This window comes from Peromyscus eremicus, chromosome 3 (genome assembly GCF_949786415.1).
Source record: "Peromyscus eremicus chromosome 3, PerEre_H2_v1, whole genome shotgun sequence".
Taxonomy (NCBI): Eukaryota; Metazoa; Chordata; class Mammalia; order Rodentia; family Cricetidae; genus Peromyscus; species Peromyscus eremicus.
The window spans coordinates 133,111,974-133,124,248 of NC_081418.1; the positions used below are offsets into that span (position 1 = coordinate 133,111,974).

The 12,275-nt window shown below is 39.5% G+C and overlaps 1 protein-coding gene across 3 annotated transcripts in view; it reads left to right on the top strand.

Annotated features, from left to right (window-relative positions):
* Positions 1-11,073, top strand: part of LOC131907367 (alpha-2-macroglobulin-like) — a 44,060-nt gene extending 32,987 nt beyond the window's left edge. For 2 of the 3 annotated variants that reach the window (XM_059258524.1, XM_059258523.1), the window contains 11 exons: positions 645-821; positions 1,133-1,220; positions 2,032-2,188; positions 2,464-2,538; positions 3,445-3,625; positions 4,148-4,371; positions 6,492-6,710; positions 6,868-6,995; positions 7,817-7,907; positions 8,839-8,907; positions 10,024-10,532. In XM_059258524.1, coding sequence (XP_059114507.1) covers positions 645-821; positions 1,133-1,220; positions 2,032-2,188; positions 2,464-2,538; positions 3,445-3,625; positions 4,148-4,371; positions 6,492-6,710; positions 6,868-6,995; positions 7,817-7,907; positions 8,839-8,907; positions 10,024-10,194 — 1,580 coding nt within the window. In that variant the 3' untranslated portion in view covers positions 10,195-10,532. Of the gene's footprint in view, positions 1-644; positions 822-1,132; positions 1,221-2,031; positions 2,189-2,463; positions 2,539-3,444; positions 3,626-4,147; positions 4,372-6,491; positions 6,711-6,867; positions 6,996-7,816; positions 7,908-8,838; positions 8,908-10,023; positions 10,533-10,558; positions 10,601-10,942 lie in introns of those variants that run through there. The other variant, XM_059258525.1, reaches the window with a different exon arrangement.
* The last annotated feature ends 1,202 nt before the right edge of the window (positions 11,074-12,275 follow it).

Genomic DNA, 12,275 nt, shown 5'->3' on the forward strand with positions numbered 1-12,275 from the left:
ACACACATATGAAGGGCCAGAAAGAAAGCCAGAGAGAGAAGTTATTTGTATTTACCAAGCAAAATTGTTTTACTTTAGAATTCTTAGCTTTTTAAATTAAAATATATTTATATCATTTTCCCTTTCTTCTTTCCAATCTCCCCCTTGCACTCTCTCTTAAATTACAACCTCTTTTTAAAAAATTGTTGTTACACACACACACACACACACACACACACTCCTAAATATATTAATACAACTGCTCAGTCCATACAGTGTTACTTTTCTATAAATATTTATTCAAAGCAAACAGCAACAAAAAAAATGTGGTAATACACACCTACTATGCCAACACTTGAGCACTTGAGGCAGGAGGATACAGAGTTTGTGGCCAGCCTGGGTTGCATAGCAAAACCTTGTCTTAAATACATACATACATACATACATACATACATACATACATACATACATATACACATTCATGAAAATGTAACTTTAACTTCTTTTCTTCTTTGAATTGTTTATTGTTTCCAATAATCCTTCTATGCCTGAAATGCATTCTTTGCAAAATTACTCATCTTTTAACATAGCTAATTACTTATTTCTTTTCAATATTTCAGATACAATCTTCAATTTCATTATTTCCCATCTCTCCCATTCTCTAGGAGATATATTGGGTACTGCCGTGCAAAACACAGAGGATCTCCTTGAGATGCCCTATGGCTGTGGAGAACAGAATATGGCTCTGTTTGCTCCTAATATCTATGTCCTGGATTATCTGAATGTAACACAACAGCTGACCCAGGAGATCAAGGACAAAGCCGTTGACTATCTCAAAGTGGGTAAGTACTGAATGAGGGACTGAAAGTTAACAGTATTGTTTCAGTTGGATTGCCCAGTAGGATTGAACTGTTTATCATTACTATCACATATTATTCCACTGTAATGGCTACCATAACAGAAAGCACTAGCATGGTTTATTTCATAGAAACTGTCTACTTTCAAAACTCCAATAAAACATTCCAAACTAAGAACATACTATATACGAACCAAAAAATGAAGAAAGGTCACAAGAGATAGCAACATTTTAATAATCTTTCTGGCTTCCATGGGTTTCTGGCTGACACATTGTTTCACTAACCTTCTATTGTAGGGTACCAAAGACAGTTAAATTACAAGCACCAAGATGGTGCCTACAGCACCTTTGGGGATAAATCTGGCAGGAATGATGCCAGTACCTGGTAAGGAGAACCCAATTACTTGAGTTCTTATTTTGAATCAGTTCTTTTCATATACCCCAGTTATATCAATAGCAACTCTGTCGAGTCATGTGTTATTAGATCTAGATTGGATTATACTACATGAATGCACCAGTATTAGTGAGTTAACAAGCAGAGAATCTGGTATTCAAGTACATATATGTTAAGTGTGTTCCCAAAATTTATCCTGGCCATGTTATACCAACATATTCTCATCTAAACTAGCTCCCCTAACTGAGAGTTTTAAAGAGATATAGTGAGGATATTGTATGACTTCTAGATAAACCATATCAACTTCAGCTTATATTATCTTTCTCGGGTCATACTTACCTTGAGAGAGGATGAATTTATTGGGAGGAAAGAATTAAGAATGGTGCAAAATCTTATTTTTATATTCCTAATGTAAAAACAAATTTAAAGTTACTGTGTAAAAGAGGACTGCAGGAGAAGTCTCTGTCATCTATAGAAAGACACCTTTAAAGAGAAGAGTCGAGGACCATCTCATGCTGGTTTCTCTTCAGACCGTATAAATCTTTTGCCTCTTTAAAAGGCCTTCCTCAAAGAACCTCAAAGAAAAACAATTGGATCAGAAATCTACAGACTCTTTATGGCTAAGGCAAATTCTAGATCTAGCATCTTCTTCAGGAGAGCAAAGGAGAGGACATCTCCAGTGTACATGGATCCCCATTAGATACTTCTTCAATGTAAGGGGGTGATTCATGAAGCGTGTTGATGTGAAGTGGTTCTAAAACCATTGTAACAGCAAATGTCCAATCACTTCCACCCCACTCAGGCTCACAGCCTTTGTACTGAAGAGTTTTGCTCAGGCTCAAAACTATATCTTCATCCATGAAGCACTTATCACCCAAGCCGTCCTCTGGCTTTCCCATCAGCAGAACGACAATGGCTGTTTCAGGAGCTCCGGGTCTCTAATCAACAATGCAATAAAGGTGAGTCATTCCAGAGCTAGTTTTGGATTATCCATTATGAGATACGTGAGGATAGAGAGCAGAGGTTATAGGGTAGACATTACCGACAGATCCATCAAAGAACAATAAGACCTAGACATCACCAAGAGAGAGCGGGTAAGTTCATATTAATCGTGATATATTGACTGGGGTATGGGTATTAAAAAGTGATCAGCTCCACAACACAACAGAAGAAGAATAGCTAATTAATGGAATTCTTAGAGCCACTCCGACCTCTCCCTCTTGTCCGTTCACAGGGAGGAGTAGAAGATGAAGTCACCTTGTCTGCCTATGTCACCATCGCTCTCCTGGAGATGTCTCTCCCTATTACCGTGGGTACCACTTCATTTCCTGTAAAAAGTGGTTCTGGATGCAATAAAACCCTGGTCTGTTGTCTGAGACTCGAGCTTCCTAAGCATCAAGTGTCAGATCCCCTTCTATGCACTGCAAATGTTTCACAGAGCCACTTGCTCCATCAAAGAAGAAAGGTTTACATTTTCTCGGGGAGACATTTATACTGTTTCTCTCCCATGACCATCTCCACTCCCTAAAGAATCCTAAAGATATAGTTAATACCAGATTAATGGTTAATAGTAGATTATTTTTTCTTTACTTGAGAAATCCATGCATGTACACAGTAACGTGCAATCATATCTACCCCTTGCTATTTCCTCCCTCCAAATCCCCTCTATAACCTCTTCAAACCATCCTTTCCCAACCTCATGCCTTTTTTGAAAAATATAACCCACTAAGTCCAGCTAGTGCTGCTCATAACTTCATGAGTCTGTGGCCATCCACTGAAGCATGGGACTTTGACCAGCAACTGTACTCTTGAAAACTAATGATTTCACTCTCCCTCCAGAAACTGCTAAGTGCCAAGAATGTCTCAGTAGGGGGTGTGTCCTGAAGAGCATCTACCCCATCTATGCCAGAATCTTGGCTGGCTTGATCACGTGTAGGCCTTGTGTCCGTGGCCCTAGCTACTGTAAGCTCACAGTGTGCTAGCCATGCCATATTCAGCAGTGAGCTTTTCACAGCACCCCTCCCTATTCTTACGTCCTTTCGGCCTCCTCTTCTGTGATGTTCCCAAGCCCTGGTTAGGTGCTATTTCTTCTATGTTTAAGAATGAATTGGAAAAACTTCTTTTTCTCCAGCGCCATGCTCTACTTTGTGTGCTTACCTGGGAATGCCAGCACCTTTGTTCACAGAACTGTTTCTTTTCTGACCCCCTTTCACAGCACATTGTTGTCCGCAATGCCCTCTTTTGCCTGGACACAGCCTGGAAGTCAGCAAAGAAAGGAGCCCATGGCAGCCATGCCTATACTAAGGCACTGTTGGCCTATGCATTTGCCCTTGCTGGGAACCAGGACATGAGAAAAGAGATACTGGAATCACTTGATGAGGAAGCTGTGAAAGAAGGTGAGAGCGCATCTGAGATCTTTCTCCTGCCAACATTGTGGGCATCAAAAATTGTGCTATAGAATGTCCCTGCCTTTCCTCTTGTAACCTCTTTCCTTTCTGGTACCTGCTATCTATCATCTAGGTATCTATTCTACATACCTTTTTTAAAATTACACATCAAAAAATAAGAAGCATCAGCTATAGTGGTAAGAAGCCCAGCCTTGGAGACTTGCTCCAAAATGAACTATTTGTATAAACCTGGTCATGGTTCTTCTATAAACAGGGATAATGTTTGCATTGTAGAGTTATTGCATTAAGTGAATAATAAATGTAAATACTTTGTGGAGTGTGTGGCATGTGGTAAATGTTATAGAAGTATACAGCCTTAACTGGATTGAAATGTCAAATTCATATTTATTCCAATGGGAATGCATGTCTCTAAGGTTAAGTGCAGTCCTCACTTTAGCTCTGCCCTGGCTACTTTCAAACAATTAAGTATAAATATTTAGTCACTCGTGAATATCTTTTTCTCACCTCCAGACAATTCCATCCACTGGACAAGACCTCAGAAACACATGTTGCCAGTGGGTTTTTGGTTCCAACCTCAGGCTTCCTCTGCTGAGGTAGAGATGACTGCCTACGTGCTCCTGGCCTATCTCACCATCCAGCCAACTCCAGATGAAGAGGATCTGACTACTGCAATGCTCATCATCAGATGGCTCACAAAGCAGCAGAATTCCAATGGTGGCTTCTCCTCCACTCAGGTCAGGGATTGGCCAGAACCTTTGATTTCACCTTCAGTTGTGAAAGATTTACTAACTCTAAACACACATGAGAATAAAAGACCAAAGGTGGCTTGAAGGATTATCAGTATACAAAGATAAGGAGAAGAAATTCAAAGACAGCTAAAAAAGTATTCTTAGCCTACAGCACCCCACCCCATCCCTGTATTGCCATGGTCTCCTCATTTCAATAACAAATCCATGTGCCTACAATAGTACTAAGGCACCAGAAGAAGGAAGAGAACATTACCTATCATTCTTTTTGAAGGCTAAGACTCTCCTTTGAACTGTTCATGGGAACCATAACTCAGCATTCTTTCCTTGTAAATATGTCCATTGGTGGGTCTCTGTTTAAACTAGACAGTTTTGATGTTCCTCAGACACCTCTCGGTACACAAAAATGTTTACTAGGAACATAATAGACTGTCTTTACTCATCCAATCTCTCAAGCTCAGCTCTATGTTCATGCATCTAAACAATTCATCAGCATGAGCCCAGCAAGAAGCTTCATTTTCAGAGGAAGTAGATGCTAGCATACATCCTCTCTAAGAGAAAAGAGAGTGTGGAGAAATACAATCTTGCCCCTTTCTATTGCACTAAAAATAAGGTTATTTTTTCCACAAGAATGAAAAAAATGATTTTATTAAAAATTTCTTTCATGTATTTCTTAGAAATATCTATTTAAGTATGCCCTCCTCGCTCAGTGTCCATGGCATTGAGAACACAGCACAAGGAGGAGGAAGTGAGCACAGGTAGAATTCTGATGAAAGGGGAGAGTCAAGTAAGAACAGCAACACATCAGGAGGATGTTTAGAATAAGTGCCCTTTGCTTCCTTTGGAGAAACTGAGGCCTGACTCTAAGCAGTTATAAAAGGCCTTGGATTCTTTCTCATTAGCACAGGAGAAGTTTAATTTGGAAGGGGAGCTAGACCAAGCTCTGGCTGGGGAACAGCAGATAGGATCGCAATGGTCAAAAGGGCCACCATAAGTAAATAGCTGAAGTCAATAAAGTATTCCATTCCCATTTACGTGTATTTTCTGCATCCCGTATCACACACACTTATATAGGGAGAGACAGAGAGAGATCAATTTGCTGATAAACTTGTAGGGCACACAACCCAAGGCATATATGTGATGTTATGATCCTGTTATCCATCCAAAAGTTAGAATCAGTCTTTAAAGCTTAAATATCTAAGTGAGGAAAAATACAAAAATAGGAAATCTAAAACCCTTGTGACTGCTAACAGGACTTTGGAAAACTGGAGTTTTCATATCTATATTAGTGTCCCTTTCATTCCATAACAAAATATCTGAAAGTAATTCTACAAAGCACAGAGGCTGATTTAGCTTACAGGTTTTGATACTGGAAGTCTGGAGAAATGTGAAATAAGGCTCTGGTCCAGGCTGCCCTGCCTGATGGCTTCCTCACCTTCTGGTGGATAGCTGTGGAGGGAACATATGTGGGAAGACGATATCCTATTTTAAAACAGGAAGCCAGAGATCTGTGTAGGGCCAGGGTTGTTCTTTTATAACAACCCACTCATAAGAACTCCCTAGGATTCCCACCAGAACATAATCCCTCCCAGGAACAATGAGGTCATTGATCCAAGGACCTCTGTATTAGTTACTAGCCTATTGCTGGGATATAACACTATTATCAAGATAACTTATAGAAGGAAGGGTTTGTTTGGCTTATGGTCCCAGAGGGATCAGAGTCTGTCATGGCAGGGGAAGTGTGGCAGCAAGGGGCAGACATGGTGGCAGGAACCAGACACTGAGAGCTCACTTTTAATGTCAAGCATGGAGCAGAGAGCGAAGTGGCAATAACGCAAGGCTTTTTACTCTCAATCCACCCCAATGGCATATTCTCCTCCAGCAAGGCCATACCAACCAAAATTCCCTAAACAGTGTCACCCACAGGAGAACAGACAAGTGTTCCAATACATGAGCCTCTGTGGGACACTTTCATTCCAGAAAAACCTCTTACTTGCATTGATCCACCTCCAATAGCAGCACCATGGGGACTAAGCTTCAAACTTTCGAGCAACAAATTGCTTCTAAACATAGCAATCTCTGAGTGAGTTGTGCCATTCCTCTTTCAGGACACAGTGGTGGCTTTGCAGGCTTTATCCAAATATGGAATAGCTACTTTCACAGGAGCTAAGAAAGCTGCACAGGTGACCATCTATTCTTCAGATTTATTTTCTACAAAATTCCAAGTGAACAATGGCAACCAGTTATTATTACAGAGGGTCTCATTGCCGACTGTGCCTGGGGATTACACCACAGAGGTGACAGGAGAAGGGTGTGTGTACCTTCAGGTAAGACTTGGGCAGAAGAGGAAGGTCCCAGGCATTGTTCTCCTTGGAAAAATCATAACCCAGTAAGCAAATGGCCAAGTCAGAGAAAGAGTCGAGGGAGTTGAGGGGAATTTTGAGGAAAGGAGAAAAATTGATGCCTGTCTTGAATGTTTCATAGACATCCTTGAAATACAATGTCCAACCAGAAGAAAAGGGGTTCCCATTTGCTTTAGTGGTGCAAACTCTGCCTCATATTTGTCATGATCACAAACCTCACACCAGCTTCCAGATCTTACTTAACATCAGGTAAGACTCATTTTCATAATTCGGGGTAGGGGAGGGGGACAATCTATCTTCTTACTGGAACTTCTCACTAAGCAAAACTGTTGGACAGTAAACATTTGAATCTGTTTGAAAAAATAAGCTATTCTCTTAAGTTGGTAAAATCCAGTTTCTGGGAAATGGAGCTCATGTCATCTGTCCTCTACCTTCAGAAGTTAATTCCTTCAAGTAATTACTTAACTCCTGATAATAAATAAATGAGCAATTTCACCCTTCGTCTATTTCTTGAATTCCTTCTATATAATGAAATTATATAGTAATCTTGGTCTTAACAGAAGAAAAACTTCTTGGAAGACTGAAATCAAAGGAAGTAGTGGCTCATCCATTGTAATTCCACCGTCAATCAGTAAATCTAGTTATCTATAGTATAATCTGTTAGAGAAAACAGCACACTTGTCCATAGCAGTAGTCAAGTGGCCATAGCACTTACAAAAAATGTATCCACAAAACCCTTGTGGGTTGGCTGGCTACCCTACTCAGGGAACCATGGAGATAAAGTGAGAATAGCAAAAACCTAGTATAGATTAGAGGCCTCGAGGGCATGTCACCTGCGAAGCTTCCTTAAAACACAGATCTGAGTCCACATACTTGAAATTCTGATTCCAGATCTGATCTCTATGGATTTACCAAGTTCTATATAAATTCCAATACATAGAAAGTGTTCCAGGATCCTTGGAAAGTCTTATATATACTTTGTGGAATCATGGAATATTCAATATATAGACATAGAAAAGGAATATTAAATAATACAGGAAAACCTAAGTCTTTCTTCCCTGGATCTTCAGTTACATTGGAAGCCGTTTTAATTCCAACATGGCAATTGCTGATGTGAAGATGGTGTCTGGCTTCGTCCCCTTGAAACCAACAGTGAAGATGGTATGTTCACTATCATCCCAGGATAGCACATTTCATTTTATATGTTATGCATTAGCAGACCAAGGTAATATCTATTAAGACACTACTACATTAGGTCTTAAAGACTTATGCCTTCTCCAAATGAAGTGTTTGTGCTTGTGTATGTAGCATTGTTTAGATATCGTGGCTACCAGGGAAACTTGTAAACATATGTTATCTTTTGTCTCTTTATTTTCTTATTTTAATTAAAATATAGTTACATATTTTGCCCCTTCCTTTTCTTCCCTCCAACCTCTCCTACATTCCCCCTTTACTCTCTCTCAAATTCATGGCCCCTTTTTCTTTGTTATTGTTACATATTTGTATGTATATGTATATATAAACACATAAATATAAAAATACAACTTGCTAAGTCCATTTCATGTTGCTTGTGTGTATATGATTTCATAGTTGATCATTCAGTGATGGATAGCCAGTTATGGGGCCCATCCCTGAGAAACACCCATTGTCCCTTTCAACAGTTGTCTAATTGCTTAGATCTTAGAGTCTTAAGGAGACAAAGCATGAGAATATCAACTAGTGAAATAATAAGAAAATGACTAATGTCATAAACTTCTGTAACACAGATGTTAAGTGAAAATGAGATTGTTTTAAGTTAGAGGGGAAAAAAAGGAAAAAGGTCTCCTTCGTGAATAAATAAAATGTTACTTGAACCTTTAACAATGAGTAATTCCCTTTCTTCAGATACATCAGCTTTACAAGTGCACCATATACCACACTAACAGTATGCCCTTCATCCAAACTACCTTCCATTTTCACTTTAACTTTTTTATTTATAAGGGACCTTTGAAGAAATTCTACCCTCGGTATTTTGATAATAATTTTATTTTCCCTGGATTCTCCAGGGGTTTCATCTATTTATTAACACTTGTGATGTCTCCATTTTCTCCAGCTTGAAATATCTATGGATGTGAGCCGGACAGAAGTCAGCAATGATCACGTCTTGATTTACATGGAGAAGGTGAGAGCCCTAACTGTCTGGTGCAAAACATATAGAATAGAATCCTCCAGGAGCTATCTGGAAACTGAGTGTATGTATTTTAGAGTCATCACCTCAATGCCAGAGATATGAGAATTCTAGTATCACAGTGGCTGCCCCCTCTTTGGAGACATTCCATCTGAGACCATGAGTAAAAATGCCACATCAGACTTCTGGGGTATGAATACTTCCAGGGACCTGTAAGACATTCTCCATAACAGTTCTCATTATATCAACCAGTTAACTTGGAGATACTGAATAATGTAGGAAAATGATTATTGTGATCAGTCAGTCATTACATTATCATCTTCATCAACAGTATAAAAGGAGAAAATGCCATCAATCTCAGCTGGCACTTGGACCGCATAATAGTAAAATACCAGTCTACCCATGGACTAATAATCGAGAAGACAGGTGCAGTAGCATAGTTATTCAGACCTCTGTAGATAGGAGTTTCAGTTGACAAAGCAGCAGTGATTCATCTTTTATAGTTCATCTTTATAGTATCTGTATTTTTACAAAATGGAAGGGCAAAACGATACTAAACCTCTGAAATTTAAAAGAAGATATAATAGGTAGTTAACAGAAAGCTGGAGTGCACACAATATGTGTGTGCATGTGCGCGCACACACACACACACACACACAAACACAAACATCATGAACAGAGCCATGTGCTAGTGTTGACTAATGCAGCAGTTCTCAACCTGTGAGTCATGACTCCTTTGGAGGTCAACATATCAGGTATCCTGCATATCAGACATTTACATTCTGACTCATAACAGTAGCAAAATTATAGTAATGAAGTAGCAAAGGAATAATTTTTTGGTTGGGAATCACCACAACATAAAGAACTGTATTAAAGAGTCACAGCATTAGGAAGGTTGAGAACCACTGGATTGAGGCCTATGTAGTGATGAAGTTATGTTAGATATTTAAGAAGTAATTTTTCCCATTTACTCTGAGGCTTTCTACACCATGCACCATGCTGTTAGCAGATAAAACCCCCACCCCCTAAAACCCTAATCAATACTTATCTGTTTATTCAAAGTGAGAAGAAAGCTCCCAGGAAAGTCATTGAGCTCCTTTTGATTTCCAGGTGTCAAGTGAAATGATAAACTTGTCCTTCATGGTTCAGCAAGAAATTCTAATAAGAGACTTGAAGCCAGCCATAGTGAAGGTCTATGATTACTATGAGAAAGGTGAGTGTGAGCCACCTGAACAGAGATACCCAACTTCCGATCACAGGACTCAAGAATGTGTTGGGTGACTTGTTAGCACTGGCTTCTCATCACTTAGTGTTGTCTCCATCAGGTTGGATACTTGACTTTCTAATCTCCTTACTTCTATGGGAGAAAGCACATTTTAAATATATCAACCAGCAAAACCAAACAGCTGCACAGTTAACTTCCTGTTGGATAGACCAATTGTAGGACAATATGAGATTTAAGGACGTATAACGACTGACTGTCAAGAATCTGGAGTAAAAGAAAATGTGGCTCATTGTACCTGGAAGGATGCCCAAGGCAGCAAACAGTGCATCAGGGGAATGACATGGGCATTTCTGATGCAATCGCAGATGCTCATAGTGACATCACATAATGGTGTTTGTTTCTGTTTTCTCTTTCTCTCAGAGGAGTTTGCAGTTGCTGAGTACAGTGCTCCTTGCCACAAAGGTAAACGATTCATACTCCTGTAAAGGGTAGCCAGAATTCCTCTGGCTTGTCTTCCAAATTTCCTCCTCCAAGAAAGTCTACATAAACATTCTTCTTAGAAATCATTTTGCTTATATTGCATATTATTATAGAAAAACATGTGTTGGAGAGGCCTGGTGCCTCTTCAGCTCTCAGCTAGTTTGCGGCACTGCTGGTTGGGTAATTATCTGTAATGGGTCTCGTTTCCTCCTGTATTCATTGAACTGTCTTGCATACCACCCTATTTATACTTAGAGGCAAGGACATTGCTTGCTCATGGAAACCCAAGCCCATGTTAATGTTCTTTTCTTTTCACTACTACAGATTATCAAAATGACTGAGGACACCATGAATAAAGTGTTTTACTGGAGTCCTGTTCTTAGGACTTTCTAAGAAAGACATTGTTTTTGTATTTTCAGAGAACTGATAAATAAAACATTTTTTTCTATCTATTAGTCACCATTCTTTCATTCATTCAGTCATCATTTTTTACATTTCCACGCTTCCAGATCTAATACTCAATAAAAACTAAGAATGGAAGAAATTCGGAATACCAAAAAGTGATACAGTGATATTAGTTTGAATAGGCTTCATGGGGTGGGGATGGGGCAAAAAATATTGGATCATAGCTAGGAGAAAGTAAAATACGTTTGTTTGTAGGAATGCCTTAAGGAAGAGCCTAAGAGTATATTTTTATGAGCTAATAAAAGACTCACTTGATCAGAAATATGAAGTTGGATACGTTTTATTGAAAAATAGCTTCACTGCTTGGCATTTATGTGTTCCATGAAAGGATAAAACTGCTAAGGAGTAGTGAGAGTGGACCATCCATTAACCTTGATGCTCAGATTCCACAGTGGATGGCTTCTGAGGCTGAAGTTGTGATCCATGTAGATGCAAGTCGAGTATTCTCAGAAGGAAGACTATATATGACTATGTGTGTGTTGGGGGGGGCGGGTGCGGGGGTGATATATGAGAGCACCTGCAGCTCCTGGGTCACCACGTCAGGCTGGAAGGATAAAAACAAAGTCAAGGGGGTGTTAGCCAGAGCAACCAGAGCTCTCACCATGCCTAGTCTCTTGTGCTTCACTCTTTCCCTTCCTTAGTTTATTTTTCTTGCATTCAATGTTTAAATCACTCTTATGTGAAAGGGTACACAGAAGCTTTCAGAGATTGTAGGGGAGAGCTGTAGGACATTAAGACAGAAGAATCCAGAGGTAAGACACTGGAGGCAATCCTGGCCCCCTAGCCTTAACTGAACATGAAAATGACAGTGTTTACTTTAGCAGGAGGTGAGTGGAGGTGGTATAAACTGACGCCATGAAAGGACTTTGAAATGTAATCAATCCTTAGTTCCGTTTCCAGGATAAACACAAAAAAGAACAATCATATTTTGTAAGAAATCATGCTGTAAGCACCTCACAGCTTTAGTCCCTTTCTCTTTGTCTGTGTGGGACTCATAATTGAAAATGTGTTTTCAGAGAGTGCTTATGGCAAATCATTAGCTGTCACACCTAGTCCAAAAAGGCTCATTCCTGAAATACCAATTGTTTGCTTTGCATCTGGAAAGAACAGGATTATTGGATAGCCTATGAAGCTGAACGAAACGATGCTGCAGTAAACAGCTGTGTACGTGTCTCTATGCCAGACTCAGAAA